This window comes from Salmo salar, chromosome ssa11 (genome assembly GCF_905237065.1).
Source record: "Salmo salar chromosome ssa11, Ssal_v3.1, whole genome shotgun sequence".
Taxonomy (NCBI): Eukaryota; Metazoa; Chordata; class Actinopteri; order Salmoniformes; family Salmonidae; genus Salmo; species Salmo salar.
In genome coordinates, this window is record NC_059452.1 from 110,217,960 (window position 1) to 110,234,914 (window position 16,955).

At 48.4% G+C, this 16,955-nt stretch overlaps 1 protein-coding gene across 3 annotated transcripts in view; it reads left to right on the plus strand.

Annotated features, from left to right (window-relative positions):
* Positions 1-16,955, plus strand: part of bicdl2 (BICD family like cargo adaptor 2) — a 33,268-nt gene that overhangs the window by 2,332 nt on the left and 13,981 nt on the right. The window contains exons 2-6 of one of the 3 annotated variants that reach the window (XM_045690320.1): positions 2,954-3,860; positions 5,517-5,732; positions 9,430-9,546; positions 10,138-10,284; positions 11,791-11,943. In XM_045690320.1, coding sequence (XP_045546276.1) covers positions 3,618-3,860; positions 5,517-5,732; positions 9,430-9,546; positions 10,138-10,284; positions 11,791-11,943 — 876 coding nt within the window. In that variant the 5' untranslated portion in view covers positions 2,954-3,617. Of the gene's footprint in view, positions 1-2,953; positions 3,867-5,516; positions 5,733-9,429; positions 9,547-10,137; positions 10,285-11,790; positions 11,944-16,955 lie in introns of all 3 variants that reach the window. The other 2 variants (XM_045690319.1, XM_045690321.1) reach the window with 2 other exon arrangements.

Sequence of the window (16,955 nt, forward strand, 5' to 3'; positions counted from 1 at the left end):
TAGTGTATGGTGTTAATGGGTAGTGTTTGGTGTTAATGTGTGTGTGGTGTTAATGGGTAGTGTGTGTGTGTAGAGGACAATACAGTTCTCTCTGTTCCATACTGTCTGTTCATGCAACCCAAACCAGCTCTTAGAGAAGGGTGTGTATCGGTGTGACTGTGGAATGCAGGAGGTGGTTAGGGTATGCCACTGAAACTGCTATTTATAGTAACGTAGTAGCATAGCGGTAGTATTGTAGTAGCATAGCGGTAGTATTGTAGTAGCATAGCGGTAGTATTGTAGTAGTATAGTGGTAGTATTGTAGTAGTATATTGGTAGCATAGCGGTAGTATAGTGGTAGTATTGCGGTAGTATAGTAGTAGCATGGCGGTAGTATTGTAGTAGTATAGTAGTAGTATTGTGGTAGTATATTGGTAGCATAGCGGTAGTATAGTGGTAGCATTGTGGTAGTATAGTGGTAGTATTGTGGTAGTATAGGGGTAGTATTGAAGTAGTATATTGGTAGTATTGTAGTAGCATAGCGGTAGTATTGTAGTAGCATAGCGGTAGTATTGTAGTAGCATAGCGGTAGTATTGTAGTAGCATAATGGTAGCATAGCGGTAGTATAGTGGTAGTATTGTGGTAGTATAGGGGTAGTATTGAAGTAGTATATTGGTAGTACTGTAGCAGTATAGTGGTAGTAATGTAGTAGCATAGTGGTAGTATTGTAGTAGTATAGTGGTAGCATAGCGGTAGCATAGTGGTAGTATTGTGGTAGTATAGTGGTATATTGGTAGTACTGTAGTAGAATAGTGGTAGTATTGTAGTAGTATATTGGTAGTATAGTAGTAGTATAGTGGTAGTATTGTAGTAGTATAGTGGTATCATTGCAGTAGCATAGCGGTAGTATTGTGGTAGTATAGTGGTAGTATTATAGTATAGTGGTAGTATAGTGGTAGCATAATAGTGGTAGCATAATAGTGGTATAATAGTATAGTTTCGGGATATTAGTATAGTGGTAGTATTGCAATATAGTGGTAGTATTATAGTATGGTGGCATTATAGTGGTAGTATTGTAGTATAGTGGCAGTCTAGCTGTATAGTGGCAGTCTAGTAGTATAGCGGCAGTATAGTGTCAGCATAGTAGTATAGCGGTAGTATTGTAGTATAGTGGCAGTCCAGCAGTATAGCGGCAGTATAGTAGTATATCGGTAGCATTGTAGTATAGTGGCAGTATAGTAGTTTAGCGGTAGTATTGTAGTATAGTGGCAGCATAGTAATATAGTGGTAGTATTATAGTATAGTGGCAGTGTAGTAGTATAGCGGTATTATTGTAGTATAGTGGCAGCATAGTAGTATAGTGGTGGTATTGTGGTATAGTGGCAGTCTAGTAGTATAGTGGCAGTATAGTAGTATAGTGGTAGTATTGTAGTATGGGGTCAGTCTAGTAGTATAGTGGCAGAATAGTGGCAGCATAGTAGTATAGCGGGAATATTGTAGTATGGTGACAGTCTAGTAGTATAGTGGCAGTCTAGTAGTATAGTGGTAGTATTGTAGTATAGTGGCAGTATAGTAGTATAGTGGTAGTATTGTAGTAGAGTGGTAGTATTGTAGTATAGTGGCAGTCTAGTAATATAGTGTCAGCATAGTAGTATAGTGGTAGTATTGTAGTATAGTGGCAGTCTAGTAATATAGTGTCAGCATAGTAGTATAGTGGTAGTATCATGGTAGTATAGGGTAAGGGTTAGTATAGTGGTAGTATAGTGGTAGTATTGTAGTATAGTGGCAGTCTAGTAATATTGTGTCAGCATAGTAGTGTAGTGGTAGTAATGTGGTATAGTGGTAGGTGGTAGTATCATGGTATTATAGCGGTAGTATAGTAGTAGTATCATGGTAGTATAGGGTAAGGGTTAGTATAGTGGTAGTATAGTGGTAGTAATGTGGTATAGTGTCAGTCTAGTAGTATAGTGGCAGTCTAGTAATATAGTGTCAGTCTAGTAGTATAGCGGTAACATTGTAGCATAGTGGTAGGTGGTAGTATCATGGTATTATAGCTGTAGTATAGTAGTAGTATCATGGTAGTATAGGGTAAGGGTTAGTATGGTGGTAGTATAGTGGTAGTAGTGTAGCACTATAGTGGCAGTATTGTAGTATTGTGGTGGTCTTACTGTAGTAAAGTGGTAGTATTGTTGTAGAATAGTGTTGGTATTGTAGTATAGTGGCAGTATAGTGGTACTATTGTAGTACTATAGTGGTAGCATTGTTGTAGAATAGTGGTAGTATTGTAGTATAGCGGTAGTATTGTAGTATTATATTGGTAGTATTTTACGATGGTGGTAGTATTGTAGTAGAGTAGTGATAGTATTGTAGTTTTTTAGCGGTAGTATTGTGGTATAGTGGTGGTAATGTAGTAGAATAGTGGTAGTATTATAGTATAGTGGTAGTATTGTAGTTTTTTAGTGGTAATATTATAGTATAGTGGTGGTATTGTAGTAGAATAGTGGTAGTACTGTAGTATAATGGTAGTATTGTAGCAGTATAGTGTTAATACCATAGTATATTGGTAGTATAGTGGTAGTATTGTAGTAATACTGTAGTATAGTGGTAGTATAGTGGTAGTATTGTATTAGGTAAATGTAATACCGTCTTACCATTCATATCATCACCATTCAGCCAATCAGCTTCCACATCATCACCATTCAGCCAATCAGCTTCCACATCATCACCATTCAGCCAATCAGCTTTCACATCATCACCATTCAGCCAATCAGCTTCCACATCATCACCATTCAGCCAATCAGCTTTCACATCATCACCATTCAGCCAATCAGCTTCCACATCATCACCATTCAGCCAATCAGCTTTCACATCATCACCATTCAGCCAATCAGCTTCCACATCATCACCATTCAGCCAATCAGCTTTCACATCATCACCATTCAGCCAATCAGGGACTGTTTCTGTTTGTTTTAGTTTCAGAGAGCCCGACCAATCCAGGGGGGCCTTCACCTCTCCACCCTATCCCAGACCAGACCAGTCCAGACCAGACCAGTCCAGATCAAACCAGAACGAAACCAGTTCCAACCAGACCAGACCACTCCAGACCAGTCCAGATCAAACCAGAACGAAACCAGTTCCAACCAGACCAGACCAGTCCAGACCAGTCCAGACCAGACCAGTCCAGACCAGTCCAGACCAGACCAGTCCAGACCAGTCCAGATCAAACCAGAACGAAACCAGTTCCAACCAGTCCAGACCAGTCCAGATCAAACCAGATCAAACCAGAACGAAACCAGTTCCAACCAGACCAGACCAGACCAGACCAGTCCAGATCAAACCAGAACGAAACCAGTTCCAACCAGACCAGACCAGTCCAGACCAGACCAGACCAGACCAGAACAATTAAGAGACGGCGTAACGGACTGAGAGATGAGGGGCGGGGCTGTCTGACCCCTGACCCCTAACAAGGTGGTGTAACCTCTGACCCCTGACCCCTAACAAGGTGGTGTAACCTCTGACCCCTGACCCCTAACAAGGTGGTGTAACCTCTGACCCCTGACCCCTAACAAGGTGGTGTAACCTCTGACCCCTGACCCCTAACAAGGTGGTGTAACCTCTGACCCCTGTGGCTCCTCCGATGTTCTGCAGAAAGGACAGCCTTCCCTCCCCCAGCTTGGAAGACTCCTTCTTCCCCCTCTCCTCCTCCTCCTCCTCCTCCTCCTGCCGCCAGGGTGGGAGTGGTTCCATGGGGAAGGCGGGGTTAAAGGCGGAGCTGGAGGCGGGATTAGAGACAGATCTGATCCTGGCTGCTGAGCTGGGCCAGGCTCTGTTGGAGAGGAATGTAGAGCTGGCCGAGGCACTGACGCAGAGAGACAGACAGGTAGAGGTGAGACAACTGACGCAGAGAGACAGACAGACAGGTAGAGGTGAGACAACTGACGCAGAGAGACAGACAGGTAGAGGTGAGACAACTGACGCAGAGAGACAGACAGACAGGTAGAGGTGAGACAACTGACGCAGAGAGACAGACAGGTAGAGGTGAGACAACTGACGCAGAGAGACAGACAGACAGGTAGAGGCGAGACAACTGACACAGAGAGACAGACAGGTAGAGGTGAGACAACTGACGCAGAGAGACAGACAGACAGGTAGAGGTGAGACAACTGACGCAGAGAGACAGACAGGTAGAGGTGAGACAACTGACGCAGAGAGACAGACAGGTAGAGGTGAGACAACTGACGCAGAGAGACAGACAGACAGGTAGAGGTGAGACAACTGACAGAGAGACAGACAGACAGGTAGAGGTGAGACAACTGACAGAGAGACAGACAGACAGGTAGAGGTGAGACAACTGACAGAGAGACAGACAGACAGGTAGAGGTGAGACAACTGACGCAGAGAGACAGACAGACAGGTAGAGGTGAGACAACTGACGCAGAGAGGCAGACAGGTAGAGGTGAGACGACTGACGCAGAGAGACAGACAGACAGGTAGAGGTGAGACAACTGACGCAGAGAGACAGACAGGTAGAGGTGAGACAACTGACGCAGAGAGACAGACAGACAGGTAGAGGTGAGACAACTGATGCAGAGAGACAGACAGGTAGAGGTGAGACAACTGACGCAGAGAGACAGACAGACAGGTAGAGGTGAGACAACTGACGCAGAGAGACAGACAGGTAGAGGTGAGACAACTGACGCAGAGAGACAGACAGACAGGTAGAGGTGAGACAACTGACGCAGAGAGACAGACAGGTAGAGGTGAGACAACTGACGCAGAGAGACAGACAGACAGGTAGAGGTGAGACAACTGACAGAGAGACAGACAGACAGGTAGAGGTGAGACAACTGACAGAGAGACAGACAGACAGGTAGAGGTGAGACAACTGACAGAGAGACAGACAGACAGGTAGAGGTGAGACAACTGACGCAGAGAGACAGACAGACAGGTAGAGGTGAGACAACTGACGCAGAGAGACAGACAGGTAGAGGTGAGACAACTGACGCAGAGAGACAGACAGGTAGAGGTGAGACAACTGACGCAGAGAGACAGACAGGTAGAGGTGAGACAACTGACAGAGAGACAGACAGACAGGTAGAGGTGAGACAACTGACAGAGAGACAGACAGACAGGTAGAGGTGAGACAACTGACAGAGAGACAGACAGACAGGTAGAGGTGAGACAACTGACGCAGAGAGACAGACAGACAGGTAGAGGTGAGACAACTGACGCAGAGAGACAGACAGACAGGTAGAGGTGAGACAACTGACAGAGAGACAGACAGACAGGTAGAGGTGAGACAACTGACAGAGAGACAGACAGACAGACAGACAGGTAGAGGTGAGACACCTGACGCAGAGAGACAGACATGTAGAGGTGAGACAACTGACGCAGACAGACAGACAGATAGAACTAGTGTTTTAGGAGCAACGATGTAAATGCAGTGTGTGTGTGTGTGTGTGTGTGTGTGTGTGTGTGTGTGTGTGTGTGTGTGTGTGTGTGTGTGTGTGTGTGTGTGTGTGTGTGTGTGTGTCAGGTCCTGCAACAGGAGAAGCATGTTCTCCAGAGGAGGCTGGAGGTGTGTGAGCTGTCGTCACAACAGAGAGAGGCGGAGCTAACCTCCGACCTCTCCTCCTCACTGGCCGAGCTGGACCGACATCACAGCCGGGAGCAGGGCCAGAAGAAGGAGGGAAACACACAGCTGACTGAGCTGGCCAATCACAACCACCGCCTGGTGGAAGAGCTGGCAGAGGTACAGACAAACACACATCGATTGTTTTACATTTTAGTCATTTTAGCAGACGCTCTTATCCAGACACCATGCTCTACCAACTGAGCCCCACGGGACCTGAGGGGAGTTTTAGTCATTTAGCAGACGCTCTTATCCAGACACCATGCTCTACCAACTGAGCCCCACGGGACCTGAGGGGAGTTTTAGTCATTTAGCAGACGCTCTTATCCAGACACCATGCTCTACCAACTGAGCCCCACGGGACCTGAGGGGAGTTTTAGTCATTTAGCAGACGCTCTTATCCAGACACCATGCTCTACCAACTGAGCCCCACGGGACCTGAGGGGAGTTTTAGTCATTTAGCAGACGCTCTTATCCAGACACCATGCTCTACCAACTGAGCCCCACGGGACCTGAGGGGAGTTTTAGTCATTTAGCAGACGCTCTTATCCAGAGCGACTTACAGTAGTGAATGCATACATTTCATTAAAAAAATTCCGTACTGGTCCCCCCGTGGGAATCGAACCCACAACCCTGGCGTTGCAAACACCATGCTCTACCAACTGAGCCCCACGGGACCTGAGGGGAGTTTTAGTCATTTAGCAGACGCTCTTATCCAGAGGGGATAAGGGACCTGAGGGGACCGGTGGCTTAGATGAGTTCCAGGTAGGCTACATTGTAGACTCCTGCTAGAGCTTAACTCCTGGATAGGTGAGGTTAGGGTTAGGGTTAACCTAAGAGGTTAGGGTTAGGGTTAGGGGTTAGGGTTAGGGTTAAGGTTAACCTAAGAGGTAAGGGTTAAGGTTAACCTAAGAGGTAAGGGTTAGGGTTAACCTAAGAGGTTAGGGTTAGGGTTAGGGTTAACCTAAGAGGTTAGGGTTAGGGTTAACCTAATGTAACAGTGTAGGCTCCGTCCCTCTCTTCGCCCCAACCTGGGCTTGAACCAGGGACCCTCTGCACACATCAACAACTGACACCCCACGAAGCATCGTTACCCATCGCGCCACAAAAGCCGCGGCCCTTGCAACGCAAGGGGAAACCCTACTTCAAGTCTCAGAGCGAGTGACGTCACAGATTGAAACGCTATTAGCGCGCACCACCGCTAACTAACTAGCCATTTCAGATCGGTTACACTAAGAGGTTAGGGGTTAGGGTTAGGGTTAACCTAAGAGGTTAGGGTTAGGGTTAACCTAGAGGTTAGGGTTAGGGTTAACCTAAGAGGTTAGGGTTAGGGTTAGGGTTAACCTAAGAGGTTAGGGTTAGGGTTAGGGTTAACCTAAGAGGTTAGGGTTAGGGTTAGGGTTAACCTAAGAGGTTAGGGTTAGGGTAAGGGGTTAGGGGTTAGGGTTAGGGTAAGGGTTAGAGTTAACCTAAGAGGTTAGGGTTAGGGTTAGGTGTTAGGGGTTAGGGTTAGGGTAAGGGTTAGAGTTAGGGTTAGGGTTAGGGTTAGGGTTAGGGGTTAGGGGTTAGGGTTAACCTAAGAGGTAAGGGTTAGGGTTAACCTAAGAGGTTAGGGTTAGGGGTTAGGGTTAACCTAAGAGGTTAGGGTTAGGGTTAGGGTTAACCTAAGAGGTTAGGGTTAGGGGTTAGGGTTAGGGTTAGGGTTAGGGTTAACCTAAGAGGTTAGGGTTAGGGTTAACCTAAGAGGTTAGGGTTAGGGTTAACCTAAGAGGTTAGGGATAGGGTTAGGGGTTAGGAGTTAGGGTTAGGGTTAGCCTAAGAGGTTAGGGTTAGGGGTTAGGGTTAGGGTTAACCTAAGAGGTTAGGGTTAGGGGTTAGGGTTAGGGTTAGGGTTAACCTAAGAGGTTAGGGTTAGGGTTAGGGTCAACCTAAGAGGTTAGGGTTAGGGTTAGGGTCAACCTAAGAGGTTAGGGTTAACCTAAGAGGTTAGGGTTAGGGTTAGGGTTAACCTAAGAGGTTAGGGTTAGGGTTAGGGTTAACCTAAGAGGTTAGGGTTAGGGTAAGGGGTTAGGGGTTAGGGTTAGGGTAAGGGTTAGAGTTAACCTAAGAAGTTAGGGTTAGGGTTAACCTAAGAGGTTAGGGTTAGGGTTAGGGTTAACCTAAGAGGTTAGGGTTAGGGTTAGGGTTAACCTAAGAGGTTAGGGTTAGGGTTAGGGTTAACCTAAGAGGTTAGAGTTAGGGTGAGGGGTTAGGGGTTAGGGTTAGGGTAAGGGTTAGAGTTAACCTAAGAGGTTAGGGTTAGGGTTAGGTGTTAGGGGTTAGGGTTAGGGTAAGGGTTAGAGTTAACCTAAGAGGTTAGGGTTAGGGTTAGGGGTTAGGGGTTAGGGTTAACCTAAGAGGTAAGGGTTAGGGTTAACCTAAGAGGTTAGGGTTAGGGTTAGGGGTTAGGGTTAGGGTTAGGGTTAGGGTTAACCTAAGAGGTTAGGGTTAGGGTTAACCTAAGAGGTTAGGGTTAGGGTTAACCTAAGAGGTTAGGGTTAGGGTTAGGGGTTAGGGTTAGGGTTAGCCTAAGAGGTTAGGGTTAGGGGTTAGGGTTAGGGTTAACCTAAGAGGTTAGGGTTAGGGGTTAGGGTTAGGGTTAGGGTTAACCTAAGAGGTTAGGGTTAGGGTTAACCTAAGAGGTTAGGGGTTAGGGGTTAGGGTTAGGGTTAGGGTTAGGGTTAACCTAAGAGGTTAGGGGTTAGGGTTAGGGTTAGGGTTAACCTAAGAGGTTAGGGTTAGGGGTTAGGGGTTAGGGTTAGGGTTAGGGTTAACCTAAGAGGTTAACCAGGGAGGCCACACCAGATCCAGTGCCTAAGTCGAGGTTCGTCCAGGTCGCTGGGACATTGGGAGATGTCTTCAATACCTTCGAACTGTGGCGTGGCACACAATTGGTTGATGCAATGAAACTGCTTCAAAGTAGTCAGACAGGAACTGGACAGTTGTGGAATGGAATGTAGACCAGCCAGCTGAATCAGTCACACCTACATTAATCACAACCCTCTCTCCCTCCCTGTCCTCCCTCTCTCCCTCCCTGTCCTCCCTCTCTCCCTCCCTGTCCTCCCTCTCTCCCTCCCTGTCCTCCCTCTCTCCCTGTCCTCCCTCTCTCCCTCCCTGTCCTCCCCCCTCCCTGTCCTCCCTCTCTCCCTCCCTGTCCTCCCTCTCTCCCTCCCTGTCCTCCCCCCTCCCTGTCCTCCCTCTCTCCCTCCCTGTCCTCCCCCCTCCCTGTCCTCCCCCTCCCCCCTCCCTGTCCTCCCTCTCTCCCTCCCTGTCCTCCCCCCTCCCCTCCCTGTCCTCCCCCCTCCCTGTCCTCCCCCCCTCCCTGTCCTCCCCCTCCCTGTCCTCCCTCTCTCCCTCCCTGTCCTCCCCCCTCCCTGTCCTCCCTCTCTTCCTCCCTGTCCTCCCCCCTCCCCTCCCTGTCCTCCCCCCTCCCTGTCCTCCCTCTCTCCCTCCCTGTCCTCCCCCCTCCCTGTCCTCCCTCTCTCCCTCCCTGTCATCACCCCTCCCCTCCCTGTCCTCCCCCCCTCCCTGTCCTCCCTCTCTCCCTCCCTGTCCTCCCTCTCTCCCTCCCTGTCCTCCCTCTCTCCCTCCCTGTCCTCCCCCCTCCCTGTCCTCCCTCTCTCCCTCCCTGTCCTCCCCCCTCCCTGTCCTCCCTCTCTCCCTCCCTGTCCTCCCCCCTCCCTGTCCTCCCTCTCTCCCTCCCTGTCCTCCCCCCTCCCTGTCCTCCCTGTCCTCCCTTTCTCCCTCCCTGTCCTCCCCCCTCCCTGTCCTCCCTCAGGCTGTCTCAGCAGAACACTCGTTGCGTGTGGAACTCCGTTCACTCCGAGAAGAGATGGAAGAATCCTCCCTCAGCAAAACCATTAGTTCTACACAACTAGACAGCACACAAGCAGAGGTATACACACACACACACACACACACACACACACACACACACACACACACACACACACACACACACACACACACACACACACACACACACACACACACACACACACACACACACACACACACACACACACACACACACCTCCCTCTATCCAGTCCTCTCAACTCCTCTCCTCTCATCTCTCATCACTCCTCTCCTCCCCTCCCCTCCTCCCCTCCTCTCCTCTCCTCTCCTCTCCTCTCCTCTCCTCTCCTCTCCTCTCCTCTCCTCTCCTCTCCTCTCCTCTCCTCTCCTCTCTCCTCTCCTCTCATCCCTCTCTCCTCTCCTCTCCTCTCCTCTCCTCTCCTCTCCTCTCCTCTCCTCTCCTCTCCTCTCCTCTCCTCTCCTTTCCTTTCCTTTCCTTTCCTCTCCTCTCCTCTCCTCTCCTCTCCTCTCCTCTCCTCTCCTCTCCTCCCTCTCCTCTCCTCTCCTCTCCTCTCCTCTCCTCTCCTCTCCTCTCCTCTCCTCTCCTCTCCTCTCCTCTCCTCTCCTCTCATCCCTCTCTCCTCTCCCCTCCTCTCCTCTCCTCTCATCCCTCTCTCCTCTCCTCTTCAGAACAGGGTGTTGAAGGAGAGGCTGGGAAACATGGAGGAGCAGTTGAGGTTGTGGCAGGAGGACTGTGATAGGCTGAGAGGAGAGAGGGAGAGGCAGAGAGACAGACTGACAGATCTACAGACCAATCTGAGAGAGAGAGAAGCCCAGGTGAGAACACAGGGTCTTGGAGGGACTGGGTTGATTGCTTTATTTGGATGGAGGGGGACATTGGGGATAGAGACAGGGAGTAGGGGGGAGAGAGGGACATTGGGGATAGAGACAGGGAGTAGGGGGGAGAGAGGGACATTGGGGATAGAGACAGGGAGTAGGGGGGAGAGAGGGACATTGGGGATAGAGACAGGGAGTAGGGGGGAGAGAGGGACATTAGGGATAGAGACAGGGAGTAGGGGGGGAGAGAGGGACATTGGGGATAGAGACAGGGAGTAGGGGGAGAGAGGGACATTGGGGATAGAGACAGGGAGTAGGGGGGGAGAGAGGGACATTGGGGATAGAGACAGGGAGTAGGGGGGAGAGAGGGACATTGGGGATAGAGACAGGGAGTAGGGGGGAGAGAGGGACATTGGGGATAGAGACAGGGAGTAGGGGGGAGAGAGGGACATTGGGGATAGAGACAGGGAGTAGGGGGGAGAGAGGGACATTAGGGATAGAGACAGGGAGTAGGGGGGAGAGAGGGACATTGGGGATAGAGACAGGGAGTAGGGGGGAGAGAGGGACATTGGGGATAGAGACAGGGAGTAGGGGGGGAGAGAGGGACATTGGGGATAGAGACAGGGAGTAGGGGGGAGAGAGGGACATTGGGGATAGAGACAGGGAGTAGGGGGGGAGAGAGGGACATTGGGGATAGAGACAGGGAGTAGGGGGGAGAGAGGGACATTGGGGATAGAGACAGGGAGTAGGGGGGAGAGAGGGACATTGGGGATAGAGACAGGGAGTAGGGGGGGAGAGAGGGACATTGGGGATATAGACAGGGAGTAGGGGGGAGAGAGGGACATTGGGGATAGAGACAGGGAGTAGGGGGGGAGAGAGGGACATTGGGGAAAGAGACAGGGAGTAGGGGGGAGAGAGGGACATTGGGGATAGAGACAGGGAGTAGGGGGGAGAGGGACATTGGGGATAGAGACAGGGAGTAGGGGGGAGAGAGGGACATTAGGGAAAGAGACAGGGAGTGGGGGGAGGGAGAGAGGGACATTGGGGATAGAGACAGGGAGTAGGGGGGGAGAGAGGGACATTGGGGAAAGAGACAGGGAGTAGGGGGGAGAGAGGGACATTGGGGAAAGAGACAGGGAGTAGGGGGGAGAGAGGGACATTGGGGAAAGAGACAGGGAGTAGGGGGGAGAGAGGGACATTGGGGAAAGAGACAGGGAGCAGGGTGGAGGGAGAGAGGGACATTGGGGATAGAGACAGGGAGTAGGGGGGAGAGAGGGACATTGGGGAAAGAGACAGGGAGTAGGGGGGAGAGAGGGACATTGGGGAAAGAGACAGGGAGCAGGGTGGATGGTGGGAGGGACTAACCCTGCTAACCCAAGCCTGTGTGTCTGTGTGTGTGTGTGTGTGTGTGTGTGTGTGTGTGTGTGTGTGTGTGTGTGTGTGTGTGTGTGTGTGTGTGTGTGTGTGTGTGTGTGTGTGTGTGTGTGTGTGTGTGTGTGTGTGTAGTTGGAGCAGGAACAGAGTGTGGTGTTTGAGTTGCGGACACTGAGCCGTTCTCTAGAGCGGAGAGTCCAGAGACTGGAAGAGGACAGCAGTCTGGACGACACACACACTCACACACACCCTCTGTCCCTGCTCAGTGAGATACAGCAGACTCAGGTACTCACACACCCTCTGTCCCTGCTCAGTGAGATACAGCAGACTCAGGTACTCACACACCCTCTGTCCCTGCTCAGTGAGATACAGCAGACTCAGGTACTCACACACCCTCTGTCCCTGCTCAGTGAGATACAGCAGACTCAGGTACTCACACACACCCTCTGTCCCTGCTCAGTGAGATACAGCAGACTCAGGTACTCACACACACCCTCTGTCCCTGCTCAGTGAGATACAGCAGACTCAGGTACTCACACACCCTCTGTCCCTGCTCAGTGAGATACAGCAGACTCAGGTACTCACACACCCTCTGTCCCTGCTCAGTGAGATACAGCAGACTCAGGTACTCACACACACCCTCTGTCCCTGCTCAGTGAGATACAGCAGACTCAGGTACTCACACACACCCTCTGTCCCTGCTCAGTGAGATACAGCAGACTCAGGTACTCGCACACCCTCTGTCCCTGCTCAGTGAGATACAGCAGACTCAGGTACTCGCACACCCTCTGTCCCTGCTCAGTGAGATACAGCAGACTCAGGTACTCACACACACCCTCTGTCCCTGCTCAGTGAGATACAGCAGACTCAGGTACTCACACACACCCTCTGTCCCTGCTCAGTGAGATTCAGCAGACTCAGGTACTCACACACCAGTGGAGGCTGCTGAGGGGAGGACGGCTCCTAATAATGTCTGAAACGGAGGAAACGGAATGGCATCAAACACATGGAAACCATGGAAACCATGTATTCGATACCATTCCACTGATTCCGCTCCAGCCGTTACCACGAACCCGTCCTCCGCAATTAAGGTGCCGCCAACCTCCTGTGCTCACCTCCCATCCCCCATAATGCACCTCCCATCCCCCATAATGCACCTCATAATGCATAGTGGACAGCTCATAATAATGGCTGGAATTCAAACCAATGTGTTTGATGTATCTGATACCATTCCACTGATTCCGCTCCAGCCGTTACCACGAGCCCGTCCTCCCCAAGGAAGGTACCACCAAACTCCTGTGCTCACCTCCCATCCCCCATAATGCACCTCCCATCCCCCATAATGCACCTCATAATGCATAGTGGACAGCTCATAATAATGGCTGGAATCAAACCAATGTGTTTGATGTATCTGATACCATTCCACTGATTCCGCTCCAGCCGTTACCACGAACCCGTCCTCCCCAAGGAAGGTACCACCAAACTCCTGTGGCCCACACACTAAAATACTAACAGCTTGTCTCTCTGTGCTGTTTATAAAGACAGGACAGCAGTGGAGTAATGCGGTGCTATTTCACAGTTCACGATAACAGACTTTTTAAAGGTTATTTATGGTTGAGCCCACAGCATAGCGTTCATCATGAATGTGATCTTTGTGAACGGCTGAGTTAAGGCCTTATTAGAGGTTGTTGGCTGTATAGTGACTTGCACTATATAGTGAGGGAAAAAGTATTTGATCCCCTGCTGATTTTGTATGTTTGCCCACTGACAGAGAAATGATCGGTCTGTAATTTTAATGGTAGGTTTATTTGAACAGTGAGAGACAGAATAACTTCTCTGGGCTAGGTGGGACGTGACCGTCCCACCTGCGGGACACACTATTCAACAGCCAGTGAAATAGCATGGCGCAAAATACAAAACACAAAAATATCATAATTTCATTTTCTCAAAGAACCAACTATTTTACACCATTTTAAAGATAAACTTCTCGTTAATCGAACCACATTATCTGATTTCAAAAAGGCTTTACGGCGAAAGCATAAAATTAGATTATGTTAGGACATATACTTCACAAGAAAAACCACATAGCCATTTTCCAAGCAAGGACATGCATCACAACAACCAAAAATACAGTTAAAATATTCACTAACCTTTGATGATCTTCATCAGATGGCACTCATAGGACTTCATGTTACACAATACATGTATGTTTTGCTCGATAAAGTTCATATTTATATCCAAAAAACCCATTTTACATTTGCGCGTGATGTTCAGAAATATTTTGCCTCCAAAACAGCCGGTGATCAGCACATCAATTTACAAAAATACTCATCATAAATGTTGATAAAATATTAAACTGTTATTCAAAGAATTATAGATAAACATCTCCTTAATGCAACCGCTGAGACAGATTTCAAAAAAGCTTCACGGGGAAAGCACTCTTTGCAATAATCTGAGTACAGCGCTCAGAAAACAACAGCAGGCAATACAGATACCCGCCATTTTGGAGTCATCTAAAATCATAAATAGCATTATAAATATTCACGTACCTTTGATGATCTTCATCAGAATGCACTTCCAGGAATTCCCAGGTCCAAAATAAATGTTGTTTTGTTTGATAAAGCCCATCATTTATGTCCAAATACCTCCTTGTTGTTTGCGTGTTCAGTAAGCTACTCCAAATGTACAAAAATAATGCATGAAATGAAATAAAATGTATGAAATGTATGTATTCACTACTGCAAGTCGCTCTGGATAAGAGCGTCTGCTAAATGACTAAAATGAAATGAAAATGAAATGTAGGAAATATTTTCACGACGAAAAGTCAAGAAAAGTTCTATTTACGTTCGTAGAAACATGTCAAACGTTGTATAGCATCAATCTTTAGGGCCTTTTTAACATAAAACTTCAATGATATTCCAACCGGACGATTCCAATGTCTTGAAAAACGTTATGGAACACAGCTACCTCATCACGTGAAGGCGCGCCAATGAACTCATGTCATTTTCTGAGTCACCAACTTCCCGGCCTTCTTGTTCGCTCTCTGTTCACTGCAAAAGCCTGAAACAAGGTTCTAAAGACTGTTGACATCTAGTGGAAGCCGTAGGAAGTGCAAAATGAACCCTAAGTCACTGTGTGTTAGAGAGGCAATGACTTGAAAAGAAGCATCAGATTTCCCACTTCCTGGTTGGATTTTTCTCAGGTTTTTGCCTGCCATATGAGTTCTGTTATACTCACAGACATCATTCAAACAGTTTTAGAAACTTCAGAGTGTTTTCGATCCAAATCTACTAATAATATGCAAATATTTGATGCTGGTCCCGAGTATTAGGCAGTTTACTCTGGACACGCTTTTCATCCGAAATCGAAAATACTGCCCGATATACCCTAAAAACACAACAACAACAAAAATCCAGAAAAAACGCATGTCAAAAATGTTATAAATTGATTTGCATTTTAATGAGGGAAATAGGTATTTGACCCCTCTGCAAAACATGACTTAGGTTTGCACACACCAGGTTTGCACACATCTCAGGAGGGATTTTGTCCCACTCCTCTTTGCAGATCTTCTCCAAGTCATTAAGATTTTGAGGCTGACGTTTGGCAACTCGAACCTTCAGCTCCCTCCACAGATTTTCTATGGGATTAAGGTCTGGAGACTGGCTAGGCCACTCCAGGACCTTAATGTGCTTCTTCTTGAGCCACTCCTTTGTTGCCTTGGCCGTTTGTTTTGGGTCATTGTCATGCTGGAATACCTATCCACGACCCATTTTTAATGCCCTGGCTGAGGGAAGGAGGTTCTCACCCAAGATTTGACGGTACATGGCCCCGTCCATCGTCCCTTTGATGCGGTGAAGTTGTCCTGTCCCCTTAGCAGAAAAACACCCCCAAAACATAATGTTTCCACCTCCATGTTTTACGGTGGGGATGGTGTTCTTGGGGTCATAGGCAGCATTCCTCCTCCTCCAAACACGGTGAGTTGAGTTGATGCCAAAGAGCTCCATTTTGGTCTCATCTGACCACAACACTTTCACCCAGTTGTCCTCTGAATCATTCAGATGTTCATTGGCAAACTTCAGACGGGCATGTATATGTATTCTTGAGCAGGGGGACCTTGCGGGCGCTGCAGGATTTCAGTCCTTCACGGCGTAGTGTGTTACCAATTGTTTTCTTGGTGACTATGGTCCCAGCTGCCTTGAGATCATTGGCAAGATCCTCCCGTGTAGTTCTGGGCTGATTCCTCACCGTTCTCATGATCATTGCAACTCCACGAGGTGAGAACTTGCATGGAGCCCCAGGCCGAGGGATATTGACAGTTCTTTTGTGTTTCTTCCATTTGCGAATAATCGCACCAACTGTTGTCACCTTCTCACTAAGCTGCTTGGTGATGGTCTTGTAGCCCATTCCAGCCTTGTGTAGGTCTACAATCTTGTCCTTGACATCCTTGGAGAGCTCTTTGGTCTTGGCCATGGTGGAGAGTTTGGAATTTGATTGATTGATTGCTTCTGTGGACAGGTGACGGTACATTCAGGTAACAAGCTGAGATTAGGAGCACTCCCTTTAAGAGTGTGCTCCTAATCTTACCTCGTTACCTGTATAAAAGACACATGGGAGCCAGAAATCTTTCTGATTGAGAGGGGGTCAAATACTTATTTCCCTCATTAAAATGCAAATCAATTTATAACATTTTTGACATGCGTTTTTCAGGATTTTTTTGTTGTTATTCTGTCTCTCACTGTTCAAATAAACCTACCATTAAAATTATAGACTGATCATTTCCTTGTCAGTGGGGAAACGTACAAAATCAACAGGGGATCAAATACTTTTTTCGCTCACTGTAGAGGGGTTAGCTGACAACGGCATGAAAACAATGCACTCTCTTTAAAGTCTGTGAGGTGTTGTGATTCTGGATGGCCACTAGGCTAACATCAATGACATGGAATCCCCAACCCTCTACAACACAGCTAGGATGGAATCCCCAACCCTCTACAACACAGCTAGGATGGAATCCCCAACCCTCTATAACACAGCTAGGATGGAATCCCCAACCCTCTACAACACAGCTAGGATGGAATCCCCAACCCTTTATAACACAGCTAGGATGGAATCCCCAACCCCTCTACAACACAGCTAGGATGGAATACCCAACCCTCTATAACACAGCTAGGATGGAATCCCCAACCCTCTACAACACAGCTAGGATGGAATCCCCAACCCTCTATAACACAGCTAGGATGGAATCCCCAACCCATCTATAACACAGCTAGGATGGAATACCCAACCCTCTATAACACAGC